Source organism: Fusarium poae, chromosome 1, assembly GCF_019609905.1.
Source record: "Fusarium poae strain DAOMC 252244 chromosome 1, whole genome shotgun sequence".
Taxonomy (NCBI): Eukaryota; Fungi; Ascomycota; class Sordariomycetes; order Hypocreales; family Nectriaceae; genus Fusarium; species Fusarium poae.
The window spans coordinates 9,983,517-10,000,000 of record NC_058399.1 but is presented as its reverse complement, the minus strand read 5'-3'; the positions used below and the strand labels follow the sequence as shown (position 1 = coordinate 10,000,000).

At 49.2% G+C, this 16,484-nt stretch overlaps 5 protein-coding genes across 5 annotated transcripts; 3 read left to right on the top strand and 2 right to left on the bottom strand.

Annotated features, from left to right (window-relative positions):
- Positions 1-277: 277 nt before the first annotated feature.
- On the top strand, positions 278-1,243 carry FPOAC1_003217 (uncharacterized protein; the record flags this gene model as incomplete). The annotated part of the gene is made up of 1 exon (XM_044847787.1): positions 278-1,243. One exon carries the CDS (start codon positions 278-280, stop codon positions 1,241-1,243), a length of 966 nt encoding a protein of 321 aa, XP_044713703.1.
- Positions 1,244-2,313: 1,070 nt separating this feature from the next.
- FPOAC1_003216 (uncharacterized protein) lies at positions 2,314-3,409 on the top strand (the record flags this gene model as incomplete). The annotated part of the gene is made up of 2 exons (XM_044847786.1): positions 2,314-2,962; positions 3,018-3,409. The coding sequence occupies 2 exons, from the start codon at positions 2,314-2,316 to the stop codon at positions 3,407-3,409; spliced, it is 1,041 nt and encodes a 346-aa protein (XP_044713702.1).
- Positions 3,410-3,940: 531 nt separating this feature from the next.
- On the bottom strand, positions 3,941-6,040 carry FPOAC1_003215 (uncharacterized protein; the record flags this gene model as incomplete). Its single annotated transcript, XM_044847785.1, has 1 exon — positions 3,941-6,040. The coding sequence occupies one exon, from the start codon at positions 6,038-6,040 to the stop codon at positions 3,941-3,943; it is 2,100 nt and encodes a 699-aa protein (XP_044713701.1).
- A 1,225-nt stretch (positions 6,041-7,265) lies between these two features.
- On the bottom strand, positions 7,266-9,028 carry FPOAC1_003214 (uncharacterized protein; the record flags this gene model as incomplete). The annotated part of the gene is made up of 3 exons (XM_044847784.1): positions 7,266-8,472; positions 8,525-8,657; positions 8,716-9,028. 3 exons carry the CDS (start codon positions 9,026-9,028, stop codon positions 7,266-7,268), a joined length of 1,653 nt encoding a protein of 550 aa, XP_044713700.1.
- A 6,048-nt stretch (positions 9,029-15,076) lies between these two features.
- FPOAC1_003213 (uncharacterized protein) lies at positions 15,077-15,646 on the top strand (the record flags this gene model as incomplete). The annotated part of the gene is made up of 3 exons (XM_044847783.1): positions 15,077-15,099; positions 15,160-15,208; positions 15,326-15,646. The coding sequence occupies 3 exons, from the start codon at positions 15,077-15,079 to the stop codon at positions 15,644-15,646; spliced, it is 393 nt and encodes a 130-aa protein (XP_044713699.1).
- Positions 15,647-16,484: the final 838 nt, after the last annotated feature.

Here is a 16,484-nt window from a genome sequence, read left to right as displayed (position 1 = left end):
ATACTTCTAATTTTTGTTGTCTCTAATCCCAAGAAATCACCCGCATCAACAATCTCGAAACTCAATTCAATCAAGTTGCTGGTCAGCTTAGAGACAATATCCCTTTTAACGACTATTTTTGTTCTTTGTTATCCAATCACACCCGCTATAATCGTCTAATTACAGAAATTCACGGATTTCACTTGCTCGTGCCAATTATCAAATCAACATTTGCACTCTTTTTTTCAGCATCCTGCTACCCAAACAACTTCATATAAAATAATCAAATCAAGTCAACATGTCGGCTATTCAACTTTCTTTCTCTCTCCGCGTCTCCTCCGGCGTCAAGACTGTCCACCTTCTCGGCTCCTGGGACGGTTATGTCGGTCAGCTCCCTCTCTCCAAGGACAAGTCCTCTTCAAAGTCCGGCTCCTGGAAGGGCACCTTTCGATTCCAGAACTCAACTCTTGAGGCTGGCCAACGATACTGGTACTACTACATCATCGACGGTTACCACGTTGCCCACAACCCCAGCGTCACCTCAACTGTTGAGCCCACCACCGGCCGTGAGCTGAACATTCTCGACGTTCCCACCGACTCTCACAAGTCTTCATCCCGTTCATCCTCTTCCAAGTCTTCTTCCAAGTCTTCCTCCTCCTCAAAGTCCTCGTCCAAGTCTTCTTCTTCCTCGCACAAGTCATCCTCATCCAAATCATCCTCCAGCAGCAAGAGCTCTTCTCACTCCTCCAAGGATAAGGAGTCTCGATCCTCGCGATCCTCCCGCCACAGCTCTAAGCTCTCCCTAGACATCCCCAAGGGCCGCCCCCTGTCAATCTCTCAGATCCAGGCCCCCAAGCCCATGTCTCCCCACGCTACCAAGCACATTTTGGATGCTTCTTACTACGACAATGGCGAACTTGACGAGCTTGCCGACCGCCTCGGTAGCGCCAACATTGAGGACGAGTTCATCACCGACTTCAGCACCTCGCCAGTCTCCTCCAGCGGTTCTTCCCTGTCCTACCGCTCCGACAGCTCTTCTCCCAACTCGTCCCTCTCTGGCTACAGCACACCCGGGTCCGACGTCAGCTCTTGCACTTGCGAGCGCTACGGTATCACTCGCAAGGGCGAGCGTGTCAAGCTCGACTGCGGCGGATCTCGATGTGGCTTTGATGACAGCGACTCCTGCTCCAGCGACAGCGAGGATGAGGATGACTACGAACCTGTCTCTCCCGCCAGCTCCCGCCGCCACGGCGTCGTTGCATAAATGCATTGGTGTAACGCGAAGACTTTGGCAAGAGGTTGAGAGAACCCTTAGCCGTTCACTCCTTGTATCGGGCATCCCCTGGCAGCACACCAGCGCCGGGATGACTCGACCTATGTTGTTGTGGTAATATCAGCAATCATTTTCCTGTTCCGACCTGCGTCACGTATTTCCGATGCGGATGGTACGCCGAGCTGGTCTCGGAATGTATCAGCCGCGCCGGTACGTTGATCGTCAGATAGGTCGATGCTGCGACCGTTTGGCGCAGTCCACGATGGGTACATATCGTGGCTGCGCGAGCGTAATTCTTCTTCCTCGCTCTGTTTCTTTCTCGAGTGAGCTGGGAGACCTTGAAAGAGGTCGTCTCAGAAACAATTCTGTCAAATCATGAGAAATCTCATCTGCCTTGATGATGAGAAGCCTTCTCTTGACAATCAATATCTGGATGTGGTTCATGACCTGGCGATGGATGAAGGTCTGGGCTAGCCATTACGAAGTATGAATGAGGTGGATGACCAAGGACAGTAATGAGCAATGAATGAATAATGAATGAAATAGCTTAGCTGTCTAGAATAGATGACGATTGAATCTATTCATGAAATGAAACAAACCACATTTTAGTTTTCAAGTGATATAATGTTGAAAGTCTTGTCTTGGTCAAGTTTGTAGTCTAGCCGTTGAGAAATCAATTCCATGCTACCTAAGAACGGGAATCCCCACCAACGTTGTTCGTCCACCTGTCTACACGTTGGATCCATGGGATGGGACCTCAACAGGACCCTTCAGGGGGAGGGGGGATCTTATCCATGGCGGGGTAACTCCCTATTATCGATTGGATATGGCTGTAGCATAAGTCAACTCTTGTCTCACCGTAGTTGCTTGGAACATTGTTTCTACATACAACAAAACACATTGATTTTCTAGTAAATCATCAATCAAACTAGAAACCATCAATCATTTCCCCATAATTCGACTTGATTATATTCAGAAGGAATATCAAACCATTCCTTGTCAACGCTCAGCTCTTGTAGCTCTAATCTTCATATCCAACCATAGCTCACCCAACCGCAAACATGTCCGACGACCAACTCATCCTCCCCATCATCGACTCCCATATCCACCTCTACCCAGCCTCCGAAGTCGATTCTCTCTCTTGGTACACCCCTGAGAACCCTCTCGCCGGCCAGCATTCTCTCGAAGAATACCGCGAAGCTACCTCTTCAGCCCCATCTCTCCTGGGATTTGTCTTTGTCGAGACAGACCGCAAGAACGATATCGAAGCCGGCGCCGCAGATGGATCAGGCTGGGAAGCTCCTCTAGCTGAGGTCTCGTGGCTCAAGCGTATTGCCCTCGGCCAACCGCGTGAAGGCGAGGGTCACACAGTTGAGGATGCAAAGCTGTGTCTGGGTATCGTTCCCTGGGCGCCTGTGGTCAGTGGCCCTGAGGTGTTGGAGCGTTATCTCGACCGTGTCAAGGAGGAGGCTGGCGATGCTTGGCCTAAGATCAAGGGTTTCCGCTACCTGCTACAGGACAAGCCCCATGGCACCATGTTGGACGACAAGTTCATTGAGGGTGTAAAGCTGCTTGGCCGTCGAGGATTCACCTTTGATGTTGGTGTTGATCAGCACCGCCGAGGAAAGAAGCAACTCGAAGAGGTGGTTGCATTCGTTGAACGTGTCCACGACGGCGTCCCAGAGGATGAAAAAGTCACATTGGTGCTAAGTCCGTCAACACTGCTACCCTTTATCTTGATTATGAATTAACAAACTACTCTTAGACCATCTCTGCAAACCAGACTTTAGCGTCATCAACGTCACATCCGATCCAGGATTCCATGCCTGGCGCACCGCCGTGTACGCTCTCAGCAAAGATTCTCATGTCTACATGAAGCTCTCGGGCGGCTTCTCTGAGATGCCCGATTCCCTGCGAAAGCAGGACCCCAACCATATCTTCGAGGCTACTCTTGGCTGGCTCGGCATCACCCTTGCTACATTTGGTCCTAGCCGCATCATGTTTGGCAGCGACTGGCCTGTATGCACTGTCGACAACGACAATGGCTGGCCCAGATGGCGCAGCGTTGTTGAGCGCATGTGCTGGATGGCGACCCTGGGTGACGAGGAGCGTGCCATGATCTTTGGCGGAACAGCCAAGAAGGCTTACAACCTCTAGAAGAAACAGATGTATTGTGAGAACAAGCAACGTACAAATTGTTCCCGGTCCTTGACAAGACTAGTATATAAGGAGATGAATGAATGTCTGGTTGAACTGATAGTCAATACCCAAAATTGGAAGCACAAACTCTTTTGATGAGATGACGAAATAGAGTCGAGATTCAATTATACAGATAATAGAAATGAAAAATACCATTGAAACCATGCATGGCTCTTAGTTGGATGGTGATGGATGAGTCGTCACATTTAAAAACAGAGGCATTATCACTATCTTAAAGTATTAACCCAATTCAATTATCGTTCATATATCTAAAAGTGCCCCGACGCCAGTGACATCTATATCACAAACATCAAAAGTAACAAGTACCACGCCAAGCTATAGAGGGAGCTCCCAGCATCCCTCGAGCAGTCAATGCCTCGCAGAAAAAGCAGAAAAACAAATTTGCCGTCATACAGTTTTGCGTGTCATGAGTTGTGTCGTTCATCTGCCATTTTGAGGCTCGTCATATCTCTTGCGTCATATAACCATTTACTCGCCTCCACGTCCCCGATAGTTACCCATCTTTTCGATGGAGCTCATAATGCCGCTGCGGGCACCGCCAGGACGAGGCAGTCCACCCGTGCTCTTGGTTCGCTCATGAGGTGCTCGGAGTGCTGAGCCAGGTGCGCGAAGTCCAGAAACGCGGCTGACGCTGCTCCTGAGATGATCCGCGCTTCGCTTAGGCGTCTTGGCCTCTGGCTCTCTTTCATGTTGCTTCTCGTGTGGGTGACGGGACACAGATTGAGGGCGCTGTAGCTGTTGCTGAGGCTCAGGCTTGGGTGTCTGAGCAACAAAGCTCTGCATGCTCATCATCTCCTCTGCGAGCTGCACGAGCTCACCCTTTTCCACACGTTCCCGCTCAAGCATGCTGCGAAGCGACTCGTTGTCGAGTTGAACCGTGCGTACAACAGCCTCAAGCCGTTGAATGTCGGCGGTAAGCTCCTTGATTGCCGCACTGTCCCGTACTGCTTGAGCTTTGCGTTCTTCAGCTTCGGCCTCGGCTTCAGCACTATCAACCTTGTTCATGTTAACATCATGGCTGGCCCGTAGACGCTCGTTCTCCTCAGTAAGCTCCTCCATCTTGCTTTGAAGACCTTGCACACGCTTCTCCCATCGGGTCTCGTATGATTTCTTCAGAGCAGTGACCTTAGACTCGTGCTTGCTCTTGTACAGCGCATGGAGCTCACGAGCCACACGCTCAACAGCAATCTCAACTTCGTGGTTGATGTCTGTTGTGTTCTTGGGCTTTTCAGGCGAAGACTTTTCTGTGTCCTTCCCAGCGCGCATCCCAGCTATCTTGCTTTCCGCTTCTTGATGCAACATCTCGGCTGCTTCGCGCCTTTTCTCGCTCTCCTCCAGCTTCTGTTCTAGTTCTTCCTGCTCTTTTTGACTCTCCACGATCTCTTCTCTGACCTTGCGCAGCACACTCTCCATTTCGCGTCCACGGTTCTCCCATCCTTCTTTTTCAGCTGTGAGCTGCTCCTTGATGGTCTGTTCCTCGCGAAGCTGCTCTTGAGACTCGCCGACACGCTTCTCTGCATCACCAACCGCAGCCTTGAGTGATTGCACCTCAGCCTCTTTTCCACTCAATGAAGCCTTGAGTGAACTGATCTCGGACAAGAAGTTTGACTTGAGGGACTCGAGTTCCCGAGCAGTGATGCTAGGGATGCTGCGGGGTGTGGGCATAGGAGGGAAATCAAAGTCGATGAGGTTGGAAAAACCACGAGAGGGGGTCGCGGCCACATTGGGAGCGGTCCGGGATGGGGATAGACCACCCCTTGAAGGTGTCTTTTGAGGGAAGCGGAGCTGCTCCGTAAAGTCCAACAAGCTTGTTGTATTTCCTGAGTCATGTTTTGTTCTGGCTTGTGGTGTTCTTGATGGTGAAGGGTCGGCTTTTGTTTTGGCTCGAGGTGTGAGACCGCCCATGTCGGACAGCTTGGTAGGGCTCTGTCCCAGTTTGGCGAACATGGTCAAGTTTGGAACAGCTGAGAATGTGCTAAATGTGCTGATCATTGATTCATCTGGGCATAAAGACTCGTCGACCTCCATCTCCCCTTCAAGGTTCATGTTGGCATTGCCAGAAGAAACGTCCATAGTGTCTCGGCCGTCTTCCGGCACACTTTGTTCGTCTTCAAAGATATCAATTGCTCGCTTGAGGCCTGCGTTCTGTCGCACGGCGTCCTCTAAGCTCATTGTGCTCTCGTGGGAAGTGCGCGGTGTGTCGAGGGAGTTACTGATCTTAACAGGAAAACGTTTCTCGGGAGACACCTTTCTAGGGCTGCGAGGACCGTGACTTCTGTCGGTCGGTCTTCCGTCCCTCCCTTCTTGTTGGTCGGTAAGGATTCTGAGCGGTGACAAAGTCGCCCCTGAAAGAATTCTAGAGTGTCGTGACTTTGAGGGAGAACGGTTCTCCTGGTCGGAAAGCGCAGAGTCGCTGATAGCTGATACAAATGGGGATGACCCTCGATGAGGTTCGCTTTGTGTTTCAATATTCACGGCTTGTACGTCGAAGTTGTCGTACTGCTCGGAGGTGGCTGATGATTGAATGTTAAGATTGGAATCTTGAACAGATGATAACGGTGTATCCATAGTGATGCGCGCTGAAAGCAAAAGCAAAAGCAAAATGCAATCGAAGAAACAAAGCACAAGAGGAAGAGTATGTTACTGACTTGATCGTCTGGCTGAACCAAGGTACTTTTTATTGTTGCAGTTGTTTGGAAAATAAAGCTCAACGGTCGAGAACTAACACCGATCTCTATTGACACTGGTCGCCCGGACAACCACTGTGGGACCCGTTCACGTGATGCCACAACGACCGACCTTAATCCAACCAACGACCACTGTAGCCTTGGGAACTGCATGGCATGATCTACAATTTCGCAAGCATAGCCTGGTCGTATAATGGGTACACGCTGATATGTTATGGTTTTTTGCATGATTTACAGACTTGCAGTCATAATTTGCCCATGCGTTCTTTATAGTACTTTCACTCTAGACGCTCATACAATTTCATTGCCACAGATCACAAATCTACATGCATATCGTTCCATTAGATCAAACACTCTAATTGTATGTAATCTCGAAAAAAGATGCTTTTATTGTTCCCTCATAATTCGTTACCTAGTAAAGCAACATTCCCAAAAACACACACCCCGCTCGGGCGCTCTCCGCTCAAGCAGAGACTTACACGAGTAGAAAGAAGTGAAGAAGAGAGAAATTTAAGTCGTAAATCGTCATCAAGATCCAGTTTCAGGCTTGTCCTCGTCCTCCAACATCCCGAGTCACTGGCGGTCTGCCAGAGCAAGAAGTTATACCTGAAACTGTTCCGAACTCATCATTCCCGCCTGGGCTCATTACAGGCAGTGCTGTCCCCATACCATGCGATCATATCGCATTCTGGAGTAATCAATCAGAAAGAAAAAGTTGATGCAGTGATTCTTCCCGGAAATTAAGCCTCCATGCAAAACGTGACTCATTAGTCATGTATATCCGTGACAGAGCATGCTGGTTAAACATAGAATCGGAAGTCGTTCGTGAACTCGTCAGCATCGTCTTTTGATCCAAGGGTTTTCGGTGGGATTTCATCTGCGAGTACCCGACATAAAGCATGCAAAAGTCTTAAAAGGAAAAAAGATAAAGAAAAAAGAAATCCGAAAGAATGTTTCGTTACGCCCCCATGTTACAGGAGGTGGTTCCCTCTCCACTGCCGTCTATCAAGTAAGCACTCGGCTTGATCTTGATGTCATAGCCTTGTTGAATTCATGAAACAAGATCAGCCTGAGTGTGAATTGGATAATGATGATCATGGGCAAGATTAGCTAAAGGACTGTTGTCTTCTAGGGACATTGGTCGGAGGTCGAGCCAGTTCATAACCAGGACCAGCAGGATATGAGGGAGATACCGCGACGGTGGAGGCAGGTCGGGTAAGATGATCGTAGCCAGTAGGGGCAGAAGCATACGCAGGCGAATTTCCAATACTGGAGTGGGGTCGGTTCATCGCGTCATACTGAGGAGCAGGGACGCTCGACTCCATCGTCTTGTGTCGCTGCTTCAGGTCAAAGTGGTTTAGATCATTCATATTTGGGCCTGGTCGAGGTGTCTCGGCTTCATCGTCCCGTCGCTTATAGGGGTTCATGCCGTTCATCATAGGACCCTGGTATGCTCCATTGGACAGGGTGTAGTATGGGGATTGAGGGAGCATATCATTCGAGGTAGAGGTCTCGGTCTTGCGTCTCTTGAGCTCGAAATTGCCGTTGGCGTCATGACCGTTGGGACTTGACCGGTGGACATCATCGTCGTCGTCTCGGCCGCGCTTAAGCATGCCGCTATCACCGTTGGAAAGAGGCTGGTGAAGATTCTGGAGAGGTGGTGGGGCATAAGTTGGGAGGCTAGGCATGCCACCCGGCATGTTGTTCATTGGATCATGGCCATTGGGGCCTGTCCTGTGGATGTCGTCGTGCTCTTCTCGGCCTCGCTTGAGCCCACCATCATTTCCATTCTGCATGGGGGGTTGGTGGACGCTTCCGAGGGGCGACTGGTGGGGATATCCGTTGGGCATTCCATGCATGTTGTTCATGGGATCATGTCCATTAGGACCAGAACGATGCAAGTCATCATCGTCTTCGCGCACTCGCTTGAGCATACCACCTCCGTTTTGCATGGGTGGCTGAGAGCCATTCATGGGAGTCTGAGAACCATTCATGGGAGGCTGGGAACCATTCGTGAGAGGCTGAGGTGTGTTTGCCATAGATTGATGTCCGTTCGTGAGGGGCTGCTGAGAAGTGTATCCAGTAGGCATTGCAGGCATCATTTGGTGATGCGACTGAACAAGCGAAGGTAATGATCGGTTACCGACGATTGCTTCATTCTTTTTTCGTTCAGCGGCAGCCATCACTTGGCTTGTCCTGTTTGAGTTTGAAGGGTGGTATAGAAGAGCGCCAATGTTGTGAACGAACAAAGGGTAAAGAAGTTCGGTGATCTTCTCCTTGTTCGCGAAATCCAGGGCGCGGTCGTAAGGGATCCTATTTCTTGGTTAGTCATGCGATATCTAGGGTTTAGATGAACCAGACTTACCAAACACCCTTCAGATGCATAGGACCAATCTTGACAACATGTCGAACCTTTTCACTTTTCAGAATACCATCCCGACGGCCTCGGGTCATACCAGCGACGTTCAATAGCTTGGTACCATTGATCATATGGTTGTCTTTTAAATCGAGTTAGTTTGGCAAGTACATTTGGCGCTTGGAAACGCAATTGCTTACCTTCTCTCCGTGCGACACAGATACCTCTGGCTTCAACCTGAAAACACAGGCTGCCTTCGTCCTCCCATAAGGTTGCTGTGACTCTAGGCTTCATGCCTGGAGGGTTGTGCTGTCCAGTTGTGTCGAAGTTGCCAGCGGGGGCATTGTTGCTATAAGCTGCCTGGGGCATGGCTCCTTGATTGCTCAGAGCCGAAGGTACGGGCAGTACATTCTGAGGCCCAGGCATGGGAGTGGAGACAGCGGGAGTATGGGCACCATTCGTAGGATAAGGATACGGATTGTACTGTTGCGTCGGATACTGAGGGTAATACATTTCTGATTGCTGGTGATGACTTTGGTTCATCATGTGGAAAGTTTCGGGGGAATTGCTGTTACTGGATTGAGGGTGGTGGTGGATTTGAGGGAGAATCAGTGCCTGCTCGAGATCGTCTGCAACCAGGTCTTGCAATTGGGGAAGATATTGATGTTGATGTTCGGGTTGAGGTTCAAGATTTGTGACTAGGGCCGGTTACGTTAATGGAGGGGAAGAAAGCAGTCGTGATAAATGCTGCGAACTCGAAGGAAAAGAGGTGGACGGCAAAGGGAAGGAAAGACCGGCAAGGAAAAGAGAAAGAAGAGGAAGAAAAAAAAGAAATAGAGGAGGGAAAGAGAGGAAGAAAAACCCGAGAAGGTCAGGATCTTGGTGGTGAGAGGCAGAACGAACAGATGGAAGGAGCAGAGGAGGCAGGTGAGGTACGTACCGCACGCAGTTGCTTAGGTTCTTCTTGATCATAATCCTCACCCTCATCCTCAATACTTGTCCAATACCCGCCCCACAGTCAAGTCGGTACGGGGAGGAAGAGGAGGAGTAGGAGTCGGGGTTGATGAGGGATGGATACTGGGACTATGACTGGGACTGCGACTGCGACTGGGATTGGGATTGCTGGGATTTGGACTGGGGAGTGAGAGCCACGAGCTGGGAGTGTGTCTGTAATGGTGCCAGTAAGTGGGGGGTTTCCACCCTGGGCGGAACCGAGGAGGGTGTGCCATCCATGGATGAATACTGTTTACAGGCGCTGTATGTACAGTGAGTAGGTACTGTAGAGAGTTTAGTCAAGGGTGAAGAGGGGTAAGTCCGTAAATTCTTAGTCGACCTAGTTGACGAGAGGAGAGAGAATATCAAGCAGCAGTAGACAAGGGTTAAGGACTGTTATTCTCTGGTAGGAACTATGTATGTTGTACGGAGGCAGTATCATCCCATTCTCTTGTTTTGCCATGCTACCTACCAAGTTATAATTTCTGTAATAATATTCGTTACAGATTCGAGAGGCAGTTGTGCCCGTCCGCTGTAAAATAGAGCTTCAAAGTTTAAGCACGGCCGTAGAACCATGCAGGTTTTTAGGTACTGTACACCTACGCACTCTTGAGTGGACCAGGGCTCTCTACGTATCCGTACCTACATTAAAACACGCGAACTTAATGCATGGATGGTAGATAAAAGCAGAGTTTGTTTGTCAACGAGCCAGTCTGATTCTTTAAACTGGTACAGAGCTAGAACAAATCACATGCTTACCTACCTAGCATTTACAATATCCAAGACTTTAAATTCAAAATGCATCTTTCGTCTGATATCGATCATAAAATTCTTCACAAAAATCCACGCAAATAAAAATTTCTTACAAAGCGAGCACTCACCGTACGAGCGTAGCCGACATCGCCCTTGTCTGTTGAATCTGAGGGAGGTGTGTGCTGGCGGCGTGGATCATGAAGTACCTACCTAAATAAACTAAACCAATTCTGGCAGTGCACGGTACCATACTGTGCTGTGCTCTGGATCAAGCTGAGACCGAGTACCTTGGTACTTTGGCTAGTAGGCCTGGAGGGGCTGGAGGTCGGAGGTTGGAGGTTGGAGGCTGGAGGCTGGATCTTGCCCCTTCAGTCTCTGATGTCTTTTCCATGGATATCTGAATCATTAGGCGAAGCCGAGTTGCTTAGGATTTGTTAATAGCGAAATAACCAGATGCACTCCACAGTCGGATAAGCACCGGTCGCTTTTATATCAACGCACAGCAGAACCAGGGGGACATATCAATCAAGCTCGCAGCCAGTACGCAAACTCGGTGGATGTGGGATTCTCTGTAGGGCCAAAAGAACAGCAGTATTGTACGTTGCAGTACAGTACAGTACAGTGACGGGTGGTGCGAGGGGGTGCGGCACACAGGGGATATCCTTGAGGGGTATGCAAAGCAGCGTCGTACCAGGCCACCTCAAGTGCATTGAGGGGAGGAGGTTGATCATGGATCTTTCTTTTTCTCTCTCTCCGTTCTGAGCGAATGCTTCTATGTATCTTCAGTACGTCAACTTGGGCATCGCAACTCGGACTGAACTGGGTTGGAACTGGGGCTGGGGCTGGGGTCCTCCCTGGACAGAGTGATCGGTCTCTCATTACTGTACATTACAGGGAGCCACGGCGTCTGCCAGGGCTACCTGGGCCACTGTCACTGCCACTACGTGCAAGGATGAAGGATCCCGGGGAGGGCACTTAGGCAGGCGGGAGCGATTGCTCGGTGCCATGCTCCAGCAGTATTATGTTCTTGTTGTGTACCCACAGGGAACCGCACCGCAACATCCGCTTGATGCGACGGGGAAAAAGAACGCACACAAGGTCGATTTCGAGATTCAACCCAAGATTGATGGAATCATGGTTATCATATTGATATATAGATGGTACAGTCTCATTATTGGCCAGTCACTTTTAGTATCGGACATACTACTGCGAATGCTATCTTCACAGTACGGACATGCTGATACCTATTCGTATTCACATTGTAGGTTGTCAGATTGACTACGTAGATCACATACAAGGATCAAGTGATAGTTGAGATGTCAGGCTACCTCGGGCGTTTCCTTACCGAACAGGCCTTGTTATTATAATCCATCCCAATCACATTCGAGTCCCTAGTCTGTCAACACAACGAAATTATTGCCAGCCATGCTCTTAGTTGCAGGCATTATCTGGCTAACTCGGAAGTTTCAAAGTGATAGGGCTTTTAAATTATCCTGCCCACAATAGCTTCAGACTTGCAGTGACGACTGTAGAATATTTACGATAGTCACTATTAAACAGTCACTGCTACCCTATGGTTCAAGTTGATTTTGTGTCGCGTTGTTCTGTTATGAGCAGGGCGGATTTCTATTTGTCTATCCCGCCATTGTTATTGCTTTGTCGTGTCATTGTCGTGTCGTGTGTTAGTTATGTGTTGCGCTGTTGTGCTGTCTTGTTATTGCGTGTGGTCTTGTCCCTTCAACCCCATTCGTTGATTGACTGACAGTCAACTCTTTCGCGCTCTCCTTCCTTGTAACTATTAGTTGCGGCACAGCACTGTGTAAATCAACAGTCCTGTACCGGGTACTTTACGAAGCGAGTTGCGAGATACCAAAGAGAGAGTTCTCTCGATAAGCTCCGTATCGCCAATCAGAGCCTCCCCCAACTTCAACTAGAATAGACCTAGACTAACAGAAGGACGAAATGAACGGCATCAGAGTTTCGCGCTTCCATTCTCGGCGCTTCTGATCGTCTGCTTCTTCACTCCAATTGATCAATCTTTAACTCATAGTTCTCAACGGCGCGCCAAACTACTCTGGGACCGTTACTTTGCGTTACCTCTTTTGCCTCAAGTACCGGAACAGCTTGTGCACCACCAATTGCATGTGCAACTATTGATAACTCGTATTGAGAGAAGTTGAGGAACCAAAGACTACCAACGAAAGAGTGCGTCACCTACTATCTCGAGATAGCGCCGAGAGACAAAACTCAACGATGGGATCTCATGCAGACTAGGCTCACTAACTTCTGACTACAGGATTCGCTTGCGCAGGAACCGCCTCTGATAAAGGGCATCTTCCAAACCAACTCCTTATTACTATGTACAGGATGCTTGCCAAGGTTAGGACTGAGCTCCCAGAGGCGCAGCGAGCAACTTGGATTCTAACTACTCGGTTGGCATAACTGGTCTCTTCTCAACCCTGGCCCAGCAAAAGCACAATTAAGCGATCTTAGGACCGAGTGAAAAACATATAACAATGACCACATCACGACCCCGGTCATTGGATCATTGGACACAATCGCGTAACCGTACTGTATTGTATTAAGCCCACGCCCGCTCGTGCGGAGTTGGCTCAAGCTTGGTTGCCGGCTCAGGGCTGGGTCGCGGTTCTCCGAACAGGCCGGACTTCCCCTCTTGGCCCGGGATGTGAGAACAACTAACACCCGCCGCTGGCGCTGACATCGACCTGCTTGATTCGTTGATGTTTCTCAGTATGTTCTGGTTTTATTAGGTGTTGGGTGGAGTTGCTCCTGCTCATCTTTTTTTTAGACTTGGATCTAATATCAACTTCGTCGTGGCTGGGCATCATGACCCACCAGTGATGGAAACATGAAAACACCAAGGGCCCGGCCTAACACAGTTCCAATGCGGCGACCCGAGTATTTCCAAGAGCCTCTTCCTCCTGTAATTATATTTCTGACCATGGCCAGCGTATGGCCGCTCGGCCTCGGGTCTGTAAGTTGCGCTGTGGCGGTCTCGATGAGCTATTCGCCAGATATTGTGTCTCACTTGGATAATGTCAGTTTGTCTCTGCTGTTGTCATGTCTCCCTTCAAAAGACTCGGCGGTCAAGTGCGGTAAGGTAGCCGTAGCCTCCCGCAAGCCATGCGATGATCATCAACGCCCAGACACAAGGGGATAAGAACAAGCTCCTCACAGACCCAGAATTTCCCGCCTTTTGTTGAGCCCAGTCCTGGACAACACACAATGAACCGGCTGCTTCAGCTTGATTCAAAGTTCTGATAGTCTTAGTTCTAATGTCCACTCATGAATGAAAAGTCGGGAGCCGGGACAGCCACCCGAGTTTCCCTGCTCAAGACATGTGACTTTCTGCACAGTAACTAGAAGCAACTTGACAAACGTTCAGGGAATGCTAGTTGATGTTTGCTTCCTTGGAGGCTTACATTCCCTGCATCTATCATGCCATCAATTGGTCGCCTCTCACGTCAACTCCGTTTTGCGCATGACTATGAAACCGGGCAGACGAATTGACTTTCCTGCTCGACCATGAATCCGACGCGAATATTCTATCAACCAAGCTATTATTATCTCAGGAGTCACCCTTTCTCACAAGAGACATTGTAGCGCAAGAGCCTTACTGCGGATATGAATTTGAATTTTAAACTGAAGAAGAAGAAATCGCATCAAAAAAGTCCCTCAGGACCCATAATGCAAAGCTCTTGGTCTGCCGAGGCTTCACGAGGGGCTGATTCTCAACTTCGGTGCCATGCTGACTAGGGTTTCGTTTACTGACAAGTGAGATTTGCGATTAGAGCAAACAGCACAACAGCCGACCTCTGCTTTTTCGTTGATGATGCCCGCTCGATATGACGCAACTGCCTATTTTGTATTTACATGACAGCCATGGTTGTGACGATGGAAACGTGAAAGGCAAAGACAAGAAAATGATATCTGATGTTAATTCCTTGCTGAGGTCGGCAGGCGCATGGCTTAAAGATATGCAAGCCTTGGCGAGTCTGTAGTGTAGATCATATGCTGCCCACCAAGCCCATCTGGCATCGTCAAATGGTAATGCAGAGAGTGATACCCTCCTCGCGCATCGCACCGTTCGTCGGGTCTTATGCAAGATGCACAACAAGCTCGTGCAACCAGGGCCAGTATAAGTTGATGTGATGTGACAGGACGGAACAGGACAGGGCAGGGACAGGCTATCACCTCCCACCTAAGCTGGGGTGCATATCTGATGCACACACAGAAGAAGCCGGTTCCAGGAGATGTGCATAAGTGGATGTACGATGGTATGTTTCGATGCATACCTAGGCTATGATTCGCATATCGTAGAGCCACAAGGCTGAGTAGTTTTGTTTCTCATTCTTCTTTGATGATTGCTTGAGAGTGTTGAAAAAGACTGACGCACAAACGAGTTCCTCTTCTCTCAGCAATTGGCAAGCAGGAAACTACGACATCACCTCGTGCCTGCCCCACTCAATAATAATCATCACTTGCAGTCATTGACTCCTTCTCCACTTGTTGAATGTACCTACCCGTATTGCCTACAGTTACTGGACAAACCTGGTCATCGAGACTCCATTGTTTCCTAAAAACTTCGGTCAAATCATTTTTTGATATGGAACTCTTGCTTTTTCCTTGAGCCTAGAAGTTTTGAATTACCAAGTTGCCTGAAGGGATATATCGCAGAAGCTTGGGTCTCGGCTCTTGCTCCCTACCTACCTAGTTAGTGACTCAGCACCTTCCTACCAGATCAGCCAGTCCACAGCGGCACAAAATTCCTTTTTTTCAGCTACGCCCAAGACAATGCATTCGACCTCTCAAGTTGTGTATGTGTGATGCTTGCAAAATTAGGTGCCTTGAGTCAATTTACTTACTCATGCCCACAGATCATCAGGGTTTCGCGATGTCTTGGGCCCCAGCCCTCATGATGGAGATGTAATTTGTCAGATCCACGACAAGATATGGATGTTTATCTGGTTCAAATCAAATCGGAATTCATCGGGGTTTCTTCTAATGCACAAAGACCGTTTAGAACGTCTATTGTATTTCTAGAAATACGCTACAGATGACGGCGCATGTCGGTTCCGTTGCACAACACATTTGAAAGCGCCTAATGTACCTACGGATAGCAAGCATGCTGGCTGCAGCCCCATGCAAGATTTTCCTGCCGAAACTGGTGAATGTTATCCATCGATTCCTGCGGCCGGAAAGCAGGAGGCTGGGCTAGGAAAGGACTTGACACAGGCGGACGAAGGCGGGCCCGAGGCAGATCATCTAGCGGGTTGTTCCTTGTCAAGAGAGGCTGGCAACAAACCAGTGGCCGTCAACCAAGACGAACTCATGTTGGAACAGATGCAATCCTGGCCATACTGAAGGGATTGACAAGCGGGAAGCAAGTTATACCAGAAGGCATGGACAGACCTGGCGGATGCAGGTACCACGAGGTGCATAACGATGATTGCCCGAGGAGTCGGTTCGTACATGACACGCGAAATCGCAAACTCGGCCCTTGAGCCGCTATTGAAATGGTTTCACATCAAACTCATTTGACATGAGGTACTCTGTACAGTGCAGTATCGCCGAATTCTATACTCACGAGTCCTACCTCAATTTAAAGACCTTGCGCTGTCAGGCTTGGATACCTGCATATTATGGTGGCATCTCTTGTCTGGGCCAGGATCTTGCACTTTTCTCTCTCAGTTGACCAGGTCTCCAAGTTCCGTCCTTGACAAGGAGAGGAAGGAGAAAAAGCAAGCGAAGGAAAAAACAAGCAAGAACGACCTCCGTCCGATTTAGAAGCACCTACAGTATGGACCCTGCTCTTAATCGATCACAACTGTCGAATCTCGCAAGTCTGTACCCGAATTGTGCCCTCGTCCCGTTCTTCCTCGAGTCTGGAGCCGAGGGTCAGCATCCGAGTACGTACATGTTGAAACGGGAAGGATGGAACAGACGGCGCACTGTGACAGGCATCTGGGATGGAAGTACCGATACTTCCGCCAGACGCCCTTACCCCAAAATGAATGGAACCCACGATCTCTTCCCGCCTCTAACCTCCACCAACACCAACACCAACTATTCTAGTTGCAAATCCCACTCATCTGATTATCAAGCGAAAAAAGAGGTAAGATAATGCAGGTGGTTGATGTCTTTCTTTCTCCTAGAGTCAACCTCTGTACATGGTCTGATCTAGAACAATTGATCGTCCCAA